Source organism: Ictidomys tridecemlineatus, chromosome 9 (genome assembly GCF_052094955.1).
Source record: "Ictidomys tridecemlineatus isolate mIctTri1 chromosome 9, mIctTri1.hap1, whole genome shotgun sequence".
Lineage (NCBI taxonomy): Eukaryota > Metazoa > Chordata > Mammalia > Rodentia > Sciuridae > Ictidomys > Ictidomys tridecemlineatus.
Genome location: NC_135485.1, coordinates 3670341 through 3689978, shown reverse-complemented (window position 1 = coordinate 3689978; position 19638 = coordinate 3670341). Strand labels below are relative to the sequence as shown.

At 60.5% G+C, this 19638-nt stretch overlaps 1 protein-coding gene across 3 annotated transcripts in view; it reads left to right on the top strand.

Annotated features, from left to right (window-relative positions):
- The window catches only part of Sorcs2 (sortilin related VPS10 domain containing receptor 2), a 325891-nt gene that overhangs the window by 118743 nt on the left and 187510 nt on the right, over window positions 1–19638 (top strand). For all 3 annotated transcript variants that reach the window (XM_078020968.1, XM_040292139.2, XM_078020969.1), the window contains exon 2: window positions 13151–13218. In XM_078020968.1, the coding sequence (XP_077877094.1) occupies window positions 13151–13218 (68 nt within the window). The remainder of the gene's footprint in view (window positions 1–13150; window positions 13219–19638) is intronic.

Here is a 19638-nt window from a genome sequence, read left to right as displayed (position 1 = left end):
GGGCTGGTTGGACAGGTCTGAAGGGGCCTCCTAGTTGGTATTCTGAAGGTGCGAGGAGCCATATGTTTGGGCCCCAGCCGAATCGTTTCCTTCCCATCCCTCGGAGGAAGACGCATTGAGCGTGCCCCGGGGAGATCTTGTGAATTAGGTTTCAGCAATGAAGACCTCATGTTCTGTGTCCAGGAACCTAACCCTCCGCCGTTTCCTCTCTCCAAAGCCTTTGTTTTCTCAAAGGAGGATATTTATTTTATTTCTGCTTTTAACCGGAGCCAGACTAGCGTGGGCTTCCTGGAGAAGCAGGTGGGCTCGCACCCAGTGCCCAGGCTCACACCCAGGGCTGGCTCTGCACGGCTGTGGGAGGGAACCCGTTTGGCTCTGCAAGTCACCTCCGTGAGCCTCTGTGCGTCCACACACAGGTGCTTCTCCTCAGGCCCGTGCCCGTGGGAGGAGGCCGTTCAGCTCACCAACGCCCTTTCTGGGTGCGTCCTGTCCCCGTGCTGAGAGAACTCCAGGCTGCATGGCTCTCCAAGGCCTCGGGACTCTGTGCCCCGCTCCCTGTGGCCACCTGCCACCTCTCTCAGACGTCACCAGTAGCCAAGATCTAACCTGGCTCCGTCCCATTCAGGTGACTCTCGACTAGAGGAAAGAGCACGCTTCCTCTTGCAGTCTTGTCCACCGTGGACACAGACTCATCCTCAGCATTTTTAACTGAGCTGGGCTGAGACAGCGGCAGAAGAGCCTCCCGTCAGATGCCCCTTATTTGTTTCCTCTGTGTGGTTTGTGTGCCCATCACCCGCATTGAAACCAGAAGCATGTGGCCATGGTGAAATGCTGCTGCATCCCAGGTCCTGTGCGAGGGACGGGGCTGAGGGCACAGTTGGAGGGAGGCAGATCGGGGCGCCGGACGGTGCTTCCCGAGGACTTGCTCTAAAAATGCCGGTTCTGGGCTGGAGATGTCCCTTAGTGGCAGAGCGCTTGCCTGGCATGTGCGAGGCCCTGGATCCAACACCAGGCACCACAAAAAGAAAAATCAAGGCATCTTTCAGATGGCAGGCATGTTTGACGTGGTTCATAATAGGTTCATCAAGAGCTGGGGCGATTGAGCCTGGTGGGTGGGAGGGAGGTGGGTGGCCGGGTGTGTGCAGGGCAGCCGGAGGGCCAGAGCAGGCTGTGTGGTCCGCCAGGTGGGGCAGGGGCTGATGGAGCAGCTGAGGGAGGGCCCCTCCTACAGGGTGTGCAAACCAAGGCAAACTCGGGGCTGCTTGGCTGGGAGGGTGTGGTTCAGGGGTGCATGGCGGAGGCTGCTGTCCGGCTGCCCCCACTACACACTCTTCTCCAGGGCTGTGTGGCTTCCGTGAGTGTCTGCTCTACACCCAGGCTGCTCGAGACTCAGAGATGGGTCACTCACTTACAGCCCTGCGCTTACAGCCCTGTGGCCAGCTGAGGCAGGTCCTGCCAGACCTTGAGGCTTTCTGGATTCTTCTCTGGGCAGAGGCAAGGGACTCCCTGGCAGCATGTTGCTTTGTTTGTAGGATTTACACCAAGATCTCTCTGGAAGTCCTGTGTTCCTTAGGCCACGGCTGCTTAGAAAACCTGCTGAGGACAGCTGCCGGTCCCTGCTGCTGAGAAACCACCAAATGTTATTTTTAAAATGATCTTAAAATACTTAGCCTCAGACACTCATCGTGTGAATGTGGCTCCCTCCTCCCGGTCCCTGGCTCCCTGTTCCCAATCTGCTGCTTTACTCTGTCTCCCCTGCTGTCCAGAGCCCAGCTGGGGACAGATTGAAGATTCCCAGGGCCTGAGGTTTCTCAGTGACGGCCACCCTGGGAAGGGTGTGAGCATCCGGGGTCCTTGGGGGCGTGGCCGGCAGGAAGTCTCCCTCCAGGAGACTCTGCTGCAGCTCCCCCAGGGCCACTTGGTCAGGCTGCATGAGTGTTGGAAAGCCCAGAGAAGGCCGGGAGGCCACAGGCTGCTAAAAGAGGTGTCCCCACACTGGCCTGGAACTGGGGCTTGACTCGGGCCTCCACGCAAGCCTGGCTTTCCCTGCCAGTGTGCCCTGCTAGGCAGGCCTCGGCTTTAGAGTGTGGTCTCCCTGGTGGGCACTCCCTGTCCACCTGGCCTTGAGCAGGAGCGGGAGGCTCAGCCTGGTCAGCCTCACTGCTCTTTGCTGCTGTATTCGAGTTGCACGTGACAAGTAGCAGCTCCCGGGCACTGGCCTCCTGGGCTGCCCTGGGTTCCAGGAATCTGGCCTGGGGATCCTGAATCCAGACCGACTCCATGTTTTCCAAAGGAGGAAATTCCAAGAAGGGGCCAAGATGGGGCCCCTGATGACCTCCCCTGCTGCTGACAGCCGGGCAGTGTGACCTGCGCAGTCTGCTGTGGCTGCTGCTCTGGCTCCTGCCTGACAGTGGGTGGCAGCCCCAGGCCCTGTGTGTCTTGGGCTGCTCAGGTCAGCTTTCTCCCTGTGACTAAAGGACCCAACCGGAGCAAAGAGGAGGAAAGGTTTACTTAGGGCTCACGGTTTCAGAGGTCTTAGTCCCTAGCAGGCTGGCCCAGGTCCTTGGGGCTCAAGGTGAGGCAGGACACTGTGGCCGAAGAGTGTGTGGAGGGGAGCTGCTCACAGTCATGTCAGGAAGTGGCGAGACCCACTCTCCAAATACAGACCCAAGCCACACCCCTACGCCCACTCCTCCAGCCATACCCCACCACTTCAGTGACCTCAGGGATGAATCCGCTGACGGGGGTAAGACTCACCACCCCACCATTTCCCCTCTGAACTTCTCACATCGCTTCACACATGAGCTTTTGGGGGACACCTCGTAGTCAAGCCGTAACACAGGCAAACGGTCACGCTCTGTTTCCGCTGTTACCTTCTAGGTGTGACAGGCTTGTTCCCCATTTCTGGTAATGACGGGAAATTTCCTATTTAGGAAAAGAGGCAGGTTCATCAGCCATTAACACCGTGGGCTAGCCAGCCTGCCCTCACAGACGGACGGACGGACACCTGGAGAACTGACTCACGGGAGAGAGGTTCAGGCTTGCGGCTTTAGAGGCCCAGTCCAAGAGCAGTGGGTCCCCTGGCTTAGGGCTGGTGGTGGCACGTGGGGACAAGAGCACACTGCACAACACAGCCGCTGCCTCCTGGGGAGGCCAGAGTGGAGGAGAAGGGCTGGGATCCAGTGTCCCCGCGAGGGCTGACTTCCCCCAGCAGCCCACCTCCCGAAGGCTCCCCACCACCATCAGCTCCAAGCAGGGACCCAGCCTTCGGCACGTGGGCCTGGGGACAGTAGGGATCCAGACCCCAGCCAAAGCCTCGTAGCCTATGCTCTTAGGGGGTGATTCTGCCGATGTCCAGAGATGTCCCGGAGCAGAGGGGTGACCCTCCAAACAGACCTGCACCCAGCGGAGGGCCCTCGGGGCTGCCTGCCCATGAGACGACAGGTGGAGGCAGCCTTGAGGGTGGCACGCTGTGACCAAGGCACAAAGCAGGAGAGGCCAGCCTCTCCGGGAGTGGCATCCCAGGCTCTGCACACAGCTGTGCCCAGGAGACCCCTCCTGCAGGAAGCCCATGTCCCCCAGGCCCTCTTCCACTCCTCCCAGTGAGCGGGGGTGGGCGGGCAAGCTCCTCGTCCCAAGCCCCCAAGGATGAGCCCAGGAGGGACGGGGACTTTCCCGAAGGCTGCCCCCTGTGGCAGTGAGCCCAGCAGGCCTGCTGTGTGCCTGGCACTGGGATCCAGGACCAAGAGCCTGGTCCTTAGGCTCTGGGAGGGAGTGGCACAGAGGGGCGGGAGGCCAGAGTGTAAATGTCAGAGAGGAGGGTGACACACAGCCAGCCTCACGTTGGAGAAACGAACCCTTCATGGCCTGAACCAGGCTCTGCTGGGCCCCGGGGCTTCCTCCCAGCTGTTACTCCCATCATTGCCCCTCGCCCTGCCATCATCCTGAGGAGCCGGGGGTCGGCAGCCCTTCGGCTGAGGGACATGGTTCAGGGGCTGCTGTGGCTGCATCCCAGGCCTCCCAGTTGGGTGCTGTGGATGGCTTCTTCCCCACTCCTCTTCCTGCCTGCGCCCCCTGAGCCTGGCCCACGTGCTCTGTCCAGAGGCAGGTCCCCAAGATAATGACAGACGGTTGTCGGCCAAGTCCCCTGAGAGGGGTTCTGTCTGCCGGCCTGCAGGAGGTAGCCGGGCCTCTCATGTTGAAAGTGGAGCGACATCACAGCTTCTCCAGGTTCCTTTCGTTGCCATAAATAGATCTGAGGAAGACCCGGCTCTTCCAGGGAGGAGCACAGAGCTGCATCGTGAATGGCAACAGAAAAGAAAGAAAGAAAAGAAAAGAAAGAAAGAAAGAAAGAAAGAATCTTGTAATTTCATTAATAGTTTTACCTACAGTGACTATTAAAAAGGAGCAATGGGTAAAATTAAAATTCAATCAGGTTATGAGAAATGGAGGGTAAATAATATTTTCTGAGGATGGCTGGGGCGGAAAAGCCTACCGAGACCCACCTATTAAAATACACATTATCCCTTAAACAGATTTGATGTAAAAATGCAATTTTCCACAGATCGGTAACGTTCATACATTTATTTTCTGCTGACTGATTTTGATTTATGGGGTCCTTTCCAGCTTAGTTCTCAACTCTTTTTTTAAACATTGGTCTTGTGCCTGTGAAGGCGTCTGGCTGATGGGGGGCGGCTGTGTCTCTGCGCTGAGCCGAGCGGGACCCCAGCGTTTCCTGCGTGAGCCTGGGGAGGGGCGAGCTATGGCCCCCAGGAATCCCCTTCCCCCTTCCCCCTGGGGCCGGCTCTCCGAGGGGCAACTGGACAGTGAGAGTGTCCCGTGGCTAGAGTCAGACTGGCCCAGTGGGACCCCAGCCCTGCAGGTCCCTGCTCGTCACCTGTGACAGCTGAGCCTCGGTCCTCATCTATGAAGTGGGTGAATGCTGGCGCCTGGTTTTGGAGCTGCCATGACAAAGTCCAACTCACCCAGAGGCTTAAACAACTGAAACCGATGGTCCCCCGGTTCTGGAGGGTGTGGTCCCTCCGGGGTGCAGAGGGAGACCTGTTCAGGCGGCTCCTGGCTTCCGGGGGCTCTGGCACGTCGTCCTCCCGAGGTGGCGCTGCCGGCGTGGGATTCAGGGGCGCGTCCAGGATGCTCTCATCCCAAGATCCCGAACTTTGCAAAGTTCCTGGTCCCAAATGCCACATTCATGGGATCAGGGCTGACATGTTTCTGGACAGCCACTGCATTCAGGGTCTGTGGGACTCAGAGAAGGCGCCCACCCTGATGGGGGAGTCCCAGGAGTCCTCCCCTACGGGGTGCTTATGGCGAGTCCCTGTGGGAAGGGACAGAGGAACCAGACGGGTCTGCTGGAAAGAGCAGGGGATGATGTCAGGGAGCCCGGGTGCCAGGCGAGCCGTCTGTCAAGGAGGCCGCGTCTGCACCTTCAGCTCACTCCTGTGCTGGGGAGGCACGGATGGGAGGCCAGCCAGGTGAAGGCCCGGATGCCTCTGCGGCTCGCTGGAGCCACCTGGAGCTTGCCCTTCTGCGCTCCTTGGGGCTGCCCTGCCAGCCCTGCTGGTGCGGTGCTCTGAGGCCTTCCGGGTCAGTCCTGGCTGTGGAGCTTTTGGTTGGACAGGGGCTCTCAGAGAAGAGGTGACGTGTGGTACACTCTTCCTGCAGATGAACCCTAGGCCGTCCATGTGCAAAGCGACAGGCCTCGCAGCACCTCAATCTCCCAGGGGGAGCGCAGTGGCCAGGGGCAGGCGGCATCTGCCTGTGGAGCGCAGTCCCAGCCCTACACAGCTTTCAGGCAGGACGCATGAAGGCCATGCAGAACGTCCAGGGATGTGGGGTCTCCATGGCTCCCCAGGCAGTGCGTAGCTGCCGTCCAGCACTGGGGCCAGGAGCCTGGTGTGCCAGGGGACAGATCTCAAGCCACTGGCAGGGCTGTAGCTGGCACTCTGCACTGGCCTGCCCTCTCTTTGCTGGTGGGTCCACACCCTTCTGTGTGTCCTCCAGGAGGGAGAAGGATGGTGCCCGAGGCCCCTGCAGACACCCCACCCTGTGTGGCCAGCACTGTCCCGGGCTCGCCCTGTTGCTTGGCAGCAGCTCTGAATCTGTGCCTTCGTAGCACAATGTGACCAGACGCCTGCTACCTGGGCTGGAGGCAGCCAGGTGGCTTCCTGGAGCAGGCAGCATCTTGGTTCACCACCCAAGGGCTCTGCGCTGTCAGGGAAGGAGGACGGGCCGTGGGTGGCCGAGCATGCATGGCAGGAGGTGGCTGAGAGGTATGGATTAACCTGTGAGATAAATGACACAGGGATTGTCTCACTATACACACCAAGTCTCGGGACTGGTGATTAGACAGCCACTCCACCTGTCACTAAACAAGTTGTACCCAGACGAGAGAGTGCAGAGCAAGCAGAAGCACCCAGCCCAGCCCAGCCCAGCCCAGCCCAGGCGCTTAGCAGCCCTACGCGGTAGCCTGATCCCAACTGGCATCCTTTGCACACTTACCCCAAACTCATGAATCTTCCCCATAGCTCTGAGGACAGGAAACCCAGCTGGTCCCCCACAGAGCCAGGGTTCCAGCAAGACCCCTGAGCTGAGGGGCCTCAAGGCGGGGCCTGATGCTGCAGAGGGAGGAGGGCAGGCAGGGAGGGGCCAGGTGTCCGGCTCAGCAGCTGCAGAGGACTCCTGGAGGAACAGCCCTGCTCACGATGGCTTTGACAAGGACACTCTAGGACCACTCGGGGGTGGGAAGCTAGCAGAGGCCCCTGGGACCTTGGGAGAGCCAAGGCGGGCCCTGCACAGGGGGACAGGGTAATGGTGCTCCTGGCTTGGGGGCAAGATGGAGCTGCCCCGGGGGTCTGGGCCAGGAGGGGGAGCTGGCCGCGGCCTCCTCCCTCAGTGAGCAGGCACCTCCCCCCCCCCCCCCGCCTTCTGATCCAGTGGACTCCCCGGCCCCGTCCTCAGTGGTCTTTAGTGGAGAGAAGCAAGATCCCTCTCCTTGGCAGATGAATGCAGAATCAATTTCTCCTAAATGGCATTGATTTCTCTGTAGAGGTGGAAGCTCTGTGGTGTGGAGGCCCCAGGCCTGCTGCCTTCCTGGAGGGTGGGTCTGTGCTGCTGCCACCCCGGTTGAGGGAGGGGACCAGCACTGTGGGGCAGTGGGAAGGCCCTCTGGTTCCCCGGGCTGGGGGAGTGCCCCAGATTGCTGTTCTAGAAAGGGCGGTGGGCTTGGCCTCCGGCGGACATGGTCTGACCTAGCTCAGCTGTCCCTGGAGAGGCCGAGGGGAGGCCTCTGCAGGAAGGGAACTGGGCTCCAGCCTCACAGCCAGCCCAGGAGGCCCTCACTCTGTTAGGATCAGAGTTCTCACATGGCCTGGCATGGGGGAAAGGAAACACATTTATTGAGCACCCGCTGAATGCTTTAATTTGGTGTAGTCTTCCCCTGTCAGAACCTCCTCCCCCGAGGAAGGAAAGCATCTCTCTCTTGTCCTGGGGAAAGGACACAGCCAAGGGAGGATGGGGGTCACCTTGCCCACGGGAGGGCCAACCGGGAGTGGCTCAGGTGCCTGAAGCGCACACAGATGCTCGCCCCGCACACTCACACACCCAGTGCAGAGGTAGAGAGCCAGCAGGTGGTGTGCGGGGTCTGCTCGGCGTGGCTCTGAGCCCTCCCCCCGCCAGCAGAAGAGTTTCGTGACTCCAGGGGACAGAGAGCGCCCCAGGACCTGTGGGACAACTGCCCTGCGGCTCCTGGTGGACAGTCAACCAATAGAAAGGTGGTCCTTTGGTGGTTTGGGTCAGCCAAGAAAAGCTACCTGTGTTCAGACCTGCTCCTGCAGGAGGAGGGGACTCTGAAGGGGGCGGCCCTTCTGTTTTATTTTAAAAATCACTTTGGAATAGCGATGCAGCCTGTGGTTCAAAGTGTCACAAATATCAACTGTCCCTTCTGTCGCCCCACCCCACGGAGCCACGTGGGAACGGTTCCAGTCCCCGCCTGCGTCTTCTCACACGCCTCCCAGCAGGGTGAGGGGAGGTCCCGCGCCCACCCGGACCCCGACTTCTAGACTGGGATGCAGCTTGCCATTCAGCTGCTCCCCAGCGGCCTGCCCGTCCTGCCCAGCACAGGGAGGGTCCTCTGCACTGGCCCTGCCTCCCGCTGGGTGTACTCCCTGTGGTGCTGTGTGGCCACCTTCAGGCTCCAGCGATCGCCCACAGTGCCGCCGGGTGTTAGGTTTAGACATTAGTGTCCCCAGGCCACCTGTGTGGGGCAATGCAGGAGTGGGCCCCGGTGGAGGGGGAGGCTGGAGGTGAAGGGGCTCAAGAGGTCCTTAGTTCCTGGGCGCCGTCCCCCTGTGGGGGTCCTTTGTGGAGGTCTCAGAAGAGGCTGTTTGGTGGTCTGTCTGGCTCCCGCTCACCCTGCACTATTCAGAGGCCTTCATCCATATCAGGGTGGGGTGGTGGGTGGTCCCCAGGGTGACGCAGTGGGTGTCTTGGAGAACAGCTGTTCTGGGGTGTGGCCTTGCTGATGAGGCATCTTGGATCTGGCCAGGTCCTGCAGGATCTGCTCAACAGAAGGGGATGCTGAGGTTCAGAGAGGCCGGGGACCGTGGTGCCCCCACAAGGTGCCTTTAAGACTTGGGCCAGGCTGCGCCCTCCCCCCACGGTCAGCTGACAAGCTGCAGCCACACGGTGCCCTGCTGACCGAGGCCACCAGGCTGGGCCCTGCAGTTGGAATGGCAGCGCTGCCTCACATGGGGGAGGGAGGGTGTCCCTTGGCCCTCCCTCCCCAGGCCACCCCCTGGGGTGACACCCCTGCCTGGTGGGGCGGGGTGTTTGTGTGGCAGAGGAGCTGTCACCTCCCATCTGGGGCGAACCTGGGCCTCACTGAGCTCAGTCGGCCGTGTCTAACTCCCTGTGTCCTGCAGGGAGCCCCCTCGGGGCCCGTGGCTCCAGGGCTCACACTGCCGGAAGGAGACCTCTCGCTCCCACTTGGCCGTGAATGCTGGGCGCTCTGTTTCCACCCGCTGAGTCAGGGTGGCCTCCCGCAGTCCCTGATCACTGTCCCTCGGCTGGGTGGCAGGGATTCCTTGAGTGGGCTTCTCTGAGGGGTGGCCCTCTTCACTGAGGTGCCAGTGGAGCAGGCAGTTCCTTGGCCCCTGGGTACATGAGAGAACCACGGCTAGAGGAGCAGGGCGCTGGCCCAGGTCCTGTGAGGGGCAGTGGCTAGCAGAACAGGCCTGGGCTTCCGGAGCCTCAGGGCCTCTCCTGCTGGTCCCCAGGAAGAGCCGCCGGCCTCTCTGTGGATCTGGTGTTTTTGGAATAGGATGGCAGGTGCGGTGGCTGGGTCGGGAGTCCACGGAGGCAGGCGCGTGCCCAGTGTGTGCATGTGACGTGCAGCTTAGTGCGGGAGGTGCGCGAGGGTTTCCCGCGGCGTCCCCTGCTGAGGTGCGCGGTGTTTTTCTACACACGCCCACACCCTTGCCCAGGCCTTTCTGAGCCTCTTTGAGCATACGCGCAGAGGGCGTGTCACGGTCCTGGGGACGGAGGTGCCTGTGGGCTCAGGAAGCTGGTGCCTTTCGGCCTGTGGGCGTGGTGCCTGGCTGGCTGAGACCGCGGCTGGCCTGTTGAACCCCCGCCCCATGGCCGCAGCCTCTCCTGCCCTGCCTTCTTTCTTGGCCTCCCTTTCCCTTCCTGTGCTCGATGGTGGATGAGTTTTGCCTGTTCCCATCCCAGCCCAGGAGCACCCCTCTCTGTTCCTCAGTGCACCTGTCAGGGCAGTGAGGTGGTTACGTAGTCGCTTCCCTGGGTGTGGTGGTGCAGCCAGTAGTCCCTGCCCCTGAGGAGGCTGAGGCAGGAGGATCCCTTGATCCCAGGAGTCCCAGGCCAGCCTGGGCAATGCAGTGAGGCTCTGAAAAGCAAAACGTGCACAGCTGCCTGCAGTGCTGTGGGTGGTCCCATCTGGGATGATGGGATTTCCCACTAGTTCTAGAATCACACTCCACACCTGGGCAAGTGGACAGGTGGGACAGGGAGGGAAAGGCCTCACCAGGGTCGGTCTTGGCTTTTCTAAGCCAGTTTGCAGCGGATTACTTCACTCGGCAATGACCCATCTGGCTTCCTCACCCTGTGGCTGACCAGTGCCTGGACCAGCTCTGGAGACAGTGGTGCTGGAGACCATGCAGGTCCTCCCTCCCGGAGTGCCCAGCCTGGTGGTCAGGGAAGGCTTCCAGGAGGAGGTGGCTTTCAGAGAGAGCAGCAGGCAGGCAGTGCAGCGTGGGAGGAGTGTCCAGCTCACATGCAGAGGCCCTGGGGCAACAGTCCTGCCAGTGAGCTCCTCGGTGGTGATGCTATAGCAGCCTTCACCATGGGGTCATTTGTGTCCATGTCACACAGACTCACGCCCATGGCATGCTGAGCTGGCACGAGGAGTCACCCAGCACCCATGGGCAGATTTCCTGCATGAGGACAAACCTTGCATTGCCACCCCCAGGGCCAGGAGGACTGGAAATCAGTCGAAATGTGAGGGTGACAGTAAGAAGTGCACCGTCCTCCCGCCTTGGCGGCAGAGGCCTCTTCCCTCCTCTCTCCTAGTTGAGCCTGGGCGTCTGGGCATGAGGAGCCCCGAGGGCGGAACCCGGGCCACTCCTCTCTTGTTCCTGGTTCCCTGCCCCCAGCTCAACGCGCCCAGAGCTCTGGGCCCATCCGAGGCAGGAGGCGGTCCTGGGAGAGCTGGCGTCCAAGGCAGGGAGTGGAGGCCCAGAAGGGCCACAATGTGGAGGCTTTGAACCCACTAGAAGTGCCTCCTGCAAACAGGGTCCGGGCCCGGCCGAGAGGCGCCTGCCTGAGGTCTAGCAGCTTGGGCGGGCAGCTCTGCGCCGCGGGGTGTGGTTTTGACAGGTCATTGCAGCTCTGTCTAACAGGACAAGAGCCATCCAGGGCCCCCTGGCAGTGGGAAGGGGTGAGCGAGAGGACTGGGTGCTGGCCATCAGGACCACGCCCACACCAGGGGTAACCAAGCGTGCCACACCCCCCTCGAGGCAGCCCAGAGAGCAGTCCTGTCTCCCAGTGTGGGGCATGGACAGCGTGTCCTCTTGATGGCAAAAGGGTGCCCTGGGCATGGAGGCGGGAGCTGGGGCCTTCCCGGGGCCCTGCCTCTGCCTGGATCATCACCCTCGTCCTTTCTTGGGGAAAAGCTGCTTTGATATCTCTGCTAGTGGCTCCCGTGCTTCAGCCCTGGGGACACAGCACAAGACCAGGTCTCCACCCTGGGAGGACAGACCCTGAGAGCTATGCAGGGTGGGGAAGTGGAGTGGGGCCATATGGGGGTACTGTCCCAGGGGGTTGTCTGGGACACTTCCCCAGGCCATGTGGCTACTGTGAACCAAGAAATAGGGGTGGACGTCAGGGAAGAAGGTCCCGGATGAGGAAGAGCCTGGGCAAAGGCCCGGCCGGCTGGAGTGGAGGCTGGGGGTGGGCGGGAGTGGGAGTCCCCAGCAAGGCCAGCCCACGCAGGCAGGAGCTCCCAGAATCGAGCCCAGCCTCCAAACCAGGCAGCCTCCAAACCAGGCAGCCTCCAAACCAGGCAGCCTCCACACCAGGCAGCCCGTGCGGGGCCTGAGTGCCAGTCCAGGGCCAGCTCCCACCCGCGAGGCGTGCTCAGAGCCCTGGGCCCGGCTGTGACGGGGATGAGGCTGAAGCGATGATTTCATCCTGGATGGGACTGGATGAAACAGACTTTGAGGTTCCTTCCAGCTGTCACGCTCCAGCTCCATAAAAACCCCTCTGGGGACAGCGAGACTGTATAAAATATAAATCAATAGGTTAAAAATACGCTTGTCTCCTGCCCGTCCGGGCCCTGTCACTCAGTGCCGCCTCGTCTTCAGAGGCTCCGGCTCTGACTCGGGCAGGCTGTGAGCTGGCAAGAGGACGTGGCTTTGTTCCCGAGCCAGGCACGGACAGCGGCTGTCGACAAGGCCTCCCTTTCTTCTTCTTTTAATCATCCTGCCTCAGACGCACGCTGTCCCGTCTCGGTTGACATCCCTCCTCCTATCTTCCCTGCTCTAATCACCAGGGAAAGAAAGACGGCCGTCCACAGGCTCCTGGCCGCGTCCACAAGGCCCCGCAGGCCGAGCTCCCCAAAGCTCAGCCTCGGGGAGCAGCCAGGGTGCTGGCCACGGCCGGCCTGGCGACCCCAAAGTAACCAGGCTAGCAGGCACGCCGGGGACCTGGGGGTGTCCCGTTGAGCCTCCCGGGGTTCCCATGGCAACGGGAGTGTTAGGAACCACTAACGCAGACTGGCAGCAGAGAGATGAAATGGGATGGACGTGAGAACACTGTGGCCGCTGGAGTAATTGGGGATCAATCTCCTTTCCCACAGGGGCTGACGGATCCCCATTTCCTCTCTCTTTTTGGTTGGTTTACGCACCCGTTTTTAAGAGCATTTTGAATGTTCTTAAACACATTTATTTTCATTTTCTAAATGGCTGCATTTTCTGTACTGGACTGAAATGAAAACAGCTTTGTTACGAGGGCCCCAAGAGCATGTTCAGTTTAACAACAAAATAAGTGTGTGTGTGTGTGTGTGTGTGTGTGTGTGTGCACGCGCGCGGTCGATGATTTATGGACCCCCTCTGGCTGTCTCAGCCGTCTTGCCCACCGTCCCCCTCCACTGTCATCAGCTCTGACAGCAGCCACCACTCTGGAAAAAGTAATGACAGCACGGGCCGCAGGGGCCTGCTCCTGTCTGGGGCGGCGGGCTCGCAGCTGCTCCCGCTAGCTTGGGGATTCTCTGTGGCGCTGGTGGAGAGGCCCTGTCTTCAGAAGCCTTGCCAAGTGTGCCCAGTGCGCCCAGGGGACCGCCACCGCGGCTGTTCCTTTGGTCGCAGTTTGAGATGGTGCAAGGCTGGGTTTGGATGATTCCTGCCAAGTGGTGACGGGTAAAGATCTCACAGGATCCGAGTGTCCCCAGAGTAGTTCTGAGCAGCAGAAGTCATGGGAACAAGCCCGCGTCCGCGTGCTCTGGAGCGAGGGCTCTAGAGCAGCTGTATTTGAGACCCAGAGCCCAGGGGGAGGTCCCCGTATCCCTCTTTGAGAACTGCACCCAGCTCATGTCCACCTTTTCCTGTTAACTCCACAGGTGATCTTGATCCTGACGAAGTACTACCATGCAGACATGGGGAAGGTTCTGGAAAGTTCTCTGTGGCGGTAAGTCAGCCTGATGGTGGGCCTTTCTGTCTTGCACTGTACCTGTGTGGCGATTCTGGGGTCTCGACTGAGGACTGAGGCTTTAGCGCCTTCCTGCCGTGGAGGCCTGGGCTCTCTGCCTGGACTGTGCACTCAGGAGAGGCTGAAATGGATTGGCAGTTTAGCCGGAGGGCGCGCGGCTGGTGCAGGTCAGAGCTGCTCCTCCCCTCCCCTCCCCTCCCCTCCCCTCCCCTCCCCTCCTCTCCCCTCTCCTCTCCTCCCCTCCCCTCTCCTCTCCTCTCCTCCCCTTTGTTTCCTCCCAGAGGAGCAGGGTGTGTTGTGAATTCAGGTCAGTGCGCATGCATTTTCCCTGTGCCGCTGGACGTCCCACGTGGCTCCTGCAGGCTCCACAGTGAGCCCGTCCTCACGGTCGAGGTGTTTCCCTTTCTTTTGGGCTTAGCCCGAGAGCTTGGTAAATAAAGGACCTACCCGCAAAGTGGGACATCTCTTTATGTGTGACCTGTGAATGTGGCCGGAGGACACTGGCCACCCTTTGGTGTCTGCAGAGAGGGGAGTGAGGAGGAGCTTTGGGGAGACTGTTCAGCTCGCCCCCATCCGCCCTGTTTACGTCCCTTGCAGGGTGCCGGCCCTCCTGGGCCGTGGGTGCAGACTTTTCCAGCCGTTCTTGGGCGTGGAGCCCTACGGCTCCGACCGTGCGTTTCCCAAGTGGTAATCAATTCCTTGTTGGTTCATTTTTCTCCTTGGCCCGCTCTGCTGGTCAGGACTGGGGTCTGCGGGAAGCAGCAAGGGGCTGAATCATTCTGCCTTTGGTTTGCTTTTGGCAGGAGGACTTGGGGCCCACTCCGCGGGTCCTTGTGGTGGGATCTCTGTGTCACTTTGGGAAGTCATGGCTGTGGCGCCTGGACTTGGGACCTGGGCTGTGTCCCCTTGAGCCAGCTGGCCTGGCCACCGTGGGCTAAGGCAGCCGCTCCCCTGGCTCCCCAGTGCGTTTCCCAGCCGGCTCCCAGCTGCGAACTCACCCTGGCTCCTGGGCCTGTTCTTCCAATTCCATCAGCACTGCCAGAAAACGGGGTCAGGCGCGGGCCGCATTCCTCCAGGAGGACGTGTTTCCTGACGCCCCCGCGCGGCCCCCTGACGGGGAGCTTGCTCTTGCAGCCGGCCCGCGGTCCATTGTTTCCGGATGAGAGCAGAAACCACTCAGGCGTGGAGTCCCAGCGGAGTCCCTTGGGCTTCCCTTTGGGGTTTACGCAGAGGGTCGGCTGAGGAGCCGTGGCTCCCCGGGGCTGGCAGACCCCTGCAGGGTGTGGCCTTGCTGCTGGGCAGATGGTGCGCGGATGGGGGAGCCCCTGGCTCCATGGTGGATGAGATGGACGGACACAGTTCAGTCTCCTCGTCCTCCAAGCAGGACGGCTCAGCTCCCTCAACTGCCTGTCAGTCAAGACCTGAAGGGCCCTGGTAACCCCTCCTCTGGGACAGCTCCCTAGAGATTTCCAGAGTGTAGGTTCCTCGGCCCCCCACTGCGTACCTCTAATGGTGCTGGGGTGGTGCACGGCTGGTCCCTCCTGCTGCCATCTGCACTGTGCGGACCGTCTGGCTGCAGGTCCTGGTGGGGTGTGGGGACTGAGCCTGGCTGGCCCTGGGGCCCGGGGCCCAGGCAGGGTTCTTCAGGAGCAGGTGGGGGAGCCCCTCTCTGAAGCCCCACTCAGAGCTGCCCCAAGGGGGTGGGAGGTGCTCGTCCTGTAGGATGGGGTGGGGGTCCCTGGAGGGGCTGTGGGACAGAAGGAGGTGCACGCTCACGTCTCCAGAGCGGCACGGTCTCCATTTAGCCTTTCCCCAGAGCAAATCAACAGAGTCTGACTTTGCTCTTCCTCTCATCACCGTCTGGAGGCCCAGCCGGCCCCTCGCCTTTATTAAACATGCATGCCGAGTGTGAGTCGTCTCGGGAAGGCCTGCGTCGCGTGCCTGCAATCACTCTCTTTGTTTATGTCCTTCCTTATGCTGATGCTCTCACGCAGATGTAGACCCGCACTGAAGGGCTGTGTTCACTTCCATCTCCAGTTTTCCACGCTGTCACGTGGCTGTCACCCTCTCAGCTGCACGCTGGCCCCGCGAGCGGGTCCCCCAGCTTTGCCTTCCCTGAGTCAAGGCTGCCGTGAAAACCTTAGGCACACAGTTCTCCTTCCCTCCGGTTCCCTGGGATGGACCTGGCAGAGTGACGTTCCTGAGTCTCGAGGGCAGGCTCAGCAGGGGCGCACGTGGCCACCAGGCAGACCTCCACTCCTGGGCAGCAGCGGCTCCCAGCTTCCTAGGACGGCAGGGCCGTGTTATTCCAATCTGCTCCCCTTGCCTCCTGGTGGGCCGAGCTGCTTCCCCTGCCTGAGTGCTGGCCCCATTTCCCCCTGGGAATCATCTGCTCCCATCCTGCCATCTGTCCACGCTGGGACTCGGTGGGGAGCCCCTTGGACCTTCCCTGGGAGCCGCCTGCCTCGGTCGGCCTCTGAGGCCCAGGAGGATGCGGTTTGCGGGCTGTGTCTGGGGAGCGCATATTAAATGGGGTTATTAAAGACCTACTTACCGAATGCACACCCAGCCTCCCAAGAATCCTCCTGGGTAATTCCAATAAATACATTTTTAATGACAGGTATGGTATTTACATTCTAGAAATGGCTCTCTGAAATCTATGCCAAAGACATTTTTAATTGTCCTGCATCTGATGGGCCCGTGCCAGTCGGCTCTCCCTCCCGCCCTGATGATCCGTGATCGGCACCGTCTCCTGGTGGTGGGCTTCTCTGCTCCACCTCCAGGCCCTGGGAACAAGGCTGGGGGAGGAATGGGCTCCCCAGGGTCGAGGCCGCCTGGCCGCCCTCCTCCTGGGGCTAATGGCCAAGCTCTTCTCCCTCCAGCCAGGACTGCGTTTGAGTCCATCCTGACTTTGTCCTCCTAGCTGTCCGTGTCCTCCGTCCGTCCTGGGGGTCAGAGTCCAAGTTAGGGTGTCTCAGGGCAGCACTTCCTCTGAAGGCGGGAGGCAGGACCCAGCTCCTGGTGGCTGTTGGAGGACCTCGTGGCCACCACTCAGTCCCTGCCTGGGTCTTCACGCAGCTGTCCCTGAGTATCTCTCCTCCGAGCTTCTTCTAAGGAAACTGGGATGGTCCACTGGGTGGTCCAGGATGAGGTCATCTTGAGAACCTTACCTCAGTCACATCTGCAAAGACCCCTTTTCCCATGAAAATCATGGTTCAGGGATCATCTCTTCTGAGGCTACCGTTCAGTCCACCGCATGGTCTATCACTAAGCCCTGGCAATGCCTTCTGATAGAATTCCCTAAGTGGCCACCCTCCCTTTCCACCTCTGCAGCCGCAGCTGGCTCGCAGGGACCTTCCAGCCCCGCCCGCTGCCCTGTCCTCCCTCCTCTCACCACACCCACCCCTGTCCTGCTTGCTCTTCCTGGCTGGCTCCTGGCAGCCGGCTCCTGCCCATCCTAGCCCTCCCGCCACCCTGCCCCAGGGGAAGGAAGCAGCGGGTGGAGCGGGGCTGCTGTGGACTGGGGAGACCCCGAGTGCTCAGAGTCCCCATGACATTGTGTGCACTCCACGACACAGCGAGTGTCACTTCAGGGTCCCCTGGCCAGGCCAGGGGGTCACCATGATAAACAAGGGGCCTGCAGACTGGAGGGCTTCCTGGGACTCTGGGTTTTAAAGTGGGACTAGTCCTGGGGATGTACTGTCCCCCTGAGACAGAGCGGAAGAGCAGCCCTGGGCTGACCCTCATGGCCTCCGCGTCCCAGCTCCTTTTCACTATTGTCCCCGACCGGTTTTAGATGTCACCTTCTCCGTTGCCCCACCGGATGGCACGTGGCACATCTGCCAGGGGGCTCTGTGTGCGTAGAGAAGTGGGACCCTTCTCCCCTCAGGACCTGCGTCTGTCCCTGGCTGAAAGCCTGGTCTGAGGAGAGGGCGGCCGCTCTCCAAGGGGTCTCGGTGATGCAGGTCCTGACTCCGGGCTCTGGATGGGGCCTGAGAGCCGCATTGAGACACGGATGTTCCAGGGCCACAGAGAGGCAGGCCTGGTGGTTCTGGGGTCACCCTGGAGCCTGGGCCACGCTCGCAGCCACTGGCTGAACCTGGGCCAGGCGAGCTCCATCCACACAGAGGCCCCTGTGTGCTGGGGGCCTGGAGCGGGTGGCCCTCTGGTGTGGCTCCTGGTTCTCACTGTGTCTGCTCCTCGAACCCTGCCCACCTGTGTGGGATCTCGTCCTGTCTCTAGAAGGAAACACGAGAATAGATTCAGGTAAAGTCCAACACTGTCCTCAGTCCCCACTCCCTCCTAGAAATCATCTCTGCCTTAAAATGGGTGCCCATCATTCCCACTTGGGTTTTGTCTCTTACAAAACAAAATTAAAATACAAAGTGACGCGTGAACCTCAATCTATGTGGACTGAGCCGCCGCATGAACACCCCTGTCTGCACCCATCCTTCCCGTTCAGCTTGTCTTAGAAATCGATGCGCACATCGCCTCCTGCTTTCGGAGTTTGATTTACAGCCCTGACTTGGTTTTGGTGATTTGCCCCTGAAGCACATGGGGGCGGACGCTGTGGGCGCCCCCTGGAGGAGCCTTGGGCACTCTCACTCCCTGGGGATCTTGCTGTTCCACTCAGACTGCAGCGGCCCCCGTGCCATGTCTCCTGAGGATGCCTGACAGAGAGGTTGCTCAGCTTCCTCTCCTCTTGCCAGCCGGCTTGGGCTGCTCCAGGAGATTGTTCTGGGACCCGTGTCACTGGAGCAGGACAAGGCCACCAGGACTCATTCTTTTCATACGTGACACAGTTCAGGAGCTGAGCCCAACCAGGAGGGCTCTTGCTGGGGCTGCTGCACCTGCTGGAATTCCAGTGGCCACAGCAGGTCCCTGGAGCCTGCATCTGCAGGGTGGGGGAGGGGAGGGGCTGGTTCTGAATGAGGCAGGGACACAGGTGGGACACGGGTACCATCTGTGCTGCTCCAGGAAAGACACTTTGTGGCCAGATTTGATAGGTGTCCCTAGTTTGGAGAAAGGTCCCCAGACCTCTCTGCAGTGTGACTTGTCACAGTCTGTCACCCTCCAGCCACAGCACCTCCCAGAAAGGGCATGTGGCACTTCCCATCTCACCTCCTTCCATGATCTCTAATTTTATTGTATTTTATTAAATCTTATTTTATTTTAAAATTTTCCATTTTGTTTGGTTTGTGTTTGGCTTAATTCTTATTTTATGTCACTTGTCCATTTTAATACTTAAGTATTACTTTATTTGTGTTCTGCGGCGTGTCCTGGGATCGGGCTCCACGGAACACACTTTGGGAACTGTTTCTGAGCACCTGTGCTCCAGGAGGGCTGGTGCCCGAGGTTTTCAGGTGGCTCCTGTTGGCTGTGTTACTCTGAGGTCAGATTTGCTTCTGTCTTTCTGTGTCCCCCCCACAGCAGACCTGGGCTCAGCCTGCGTTCCCTGGAGCCACACTGCGCCGAGTGGGCTGCGCAGAGCCGCGTGCAGGGCACGGTGCCTGCCCCCAGGCTGCCCCAGGGTCCAACCCTTGGTGGTGCTGGTGTCAGGCTCCAGGTGCTGGTGAGCTGATGGGGCTGTGTGGGTAGATGGACGTGAGCGTCCAAAGCCACGGTCTCTGTGGGAAGGTAACAGGAACACCGGCCTTGCCCTGGTGGCCCGCAGAGGGGCCTCGAGAGCAGCAGCCGCACACTGTAAGGCAGGGGATGGGCGCCCAGTCGCTGGTCCAGGTCTCCACGCACACAGACCTTGGTTTGATCACGACTCTGTTTCCCCTGGTCTTGGTGACAACTGGGGCCTCCTGTCAAAATGCTAACTGTGCAGACCTGGACGCGGACTGCACGTGCCACGGAGGTGGCTTCAGACAAGCTCCCGAAACACTCGGCGCTTAGCAGGCTCCAGGGACCTGCTGCGGGCTCCTCTGCGGCGGCTGCACTGCGCTCGCTCGGGGCCGTGTTTCTAGGTATCCGCCCTCTGGTCACCATGGAGACTGAGTCTGATCTCAACAAGACTCCGAGCTGATAGAGATCAGAGGGGCCCCGCCTCAGAAGCTTGCAGGGTTCGCATTTATCAATAAGTAATTCGTGCAGATCAACAGTGTGATGAGTTTGGTAATGGGGTCTGGTGTGAAGCGCCCTGGGACAGGTGACTGAGAGGTCACGGCAGCTTGAGGACAGCCCCGTGTCCCGGTCCCCCATGGCCTTTCTCTGCCTCAACTTCAGAACCTGCCTTCCTCAGGGCCTGGCTTTGTCCCTGGGACTTCTTCGCCATCACCTCCACTCCTTGGTTCTTCCCACCGTCTCCTGATCAGCCATCAGGAGCTTTCCTTCCTCCTCCGTCCTCCTTTTCCTCTGTATCCGATTCTCCCTGGGCCCGGCGGAGCTCCATCC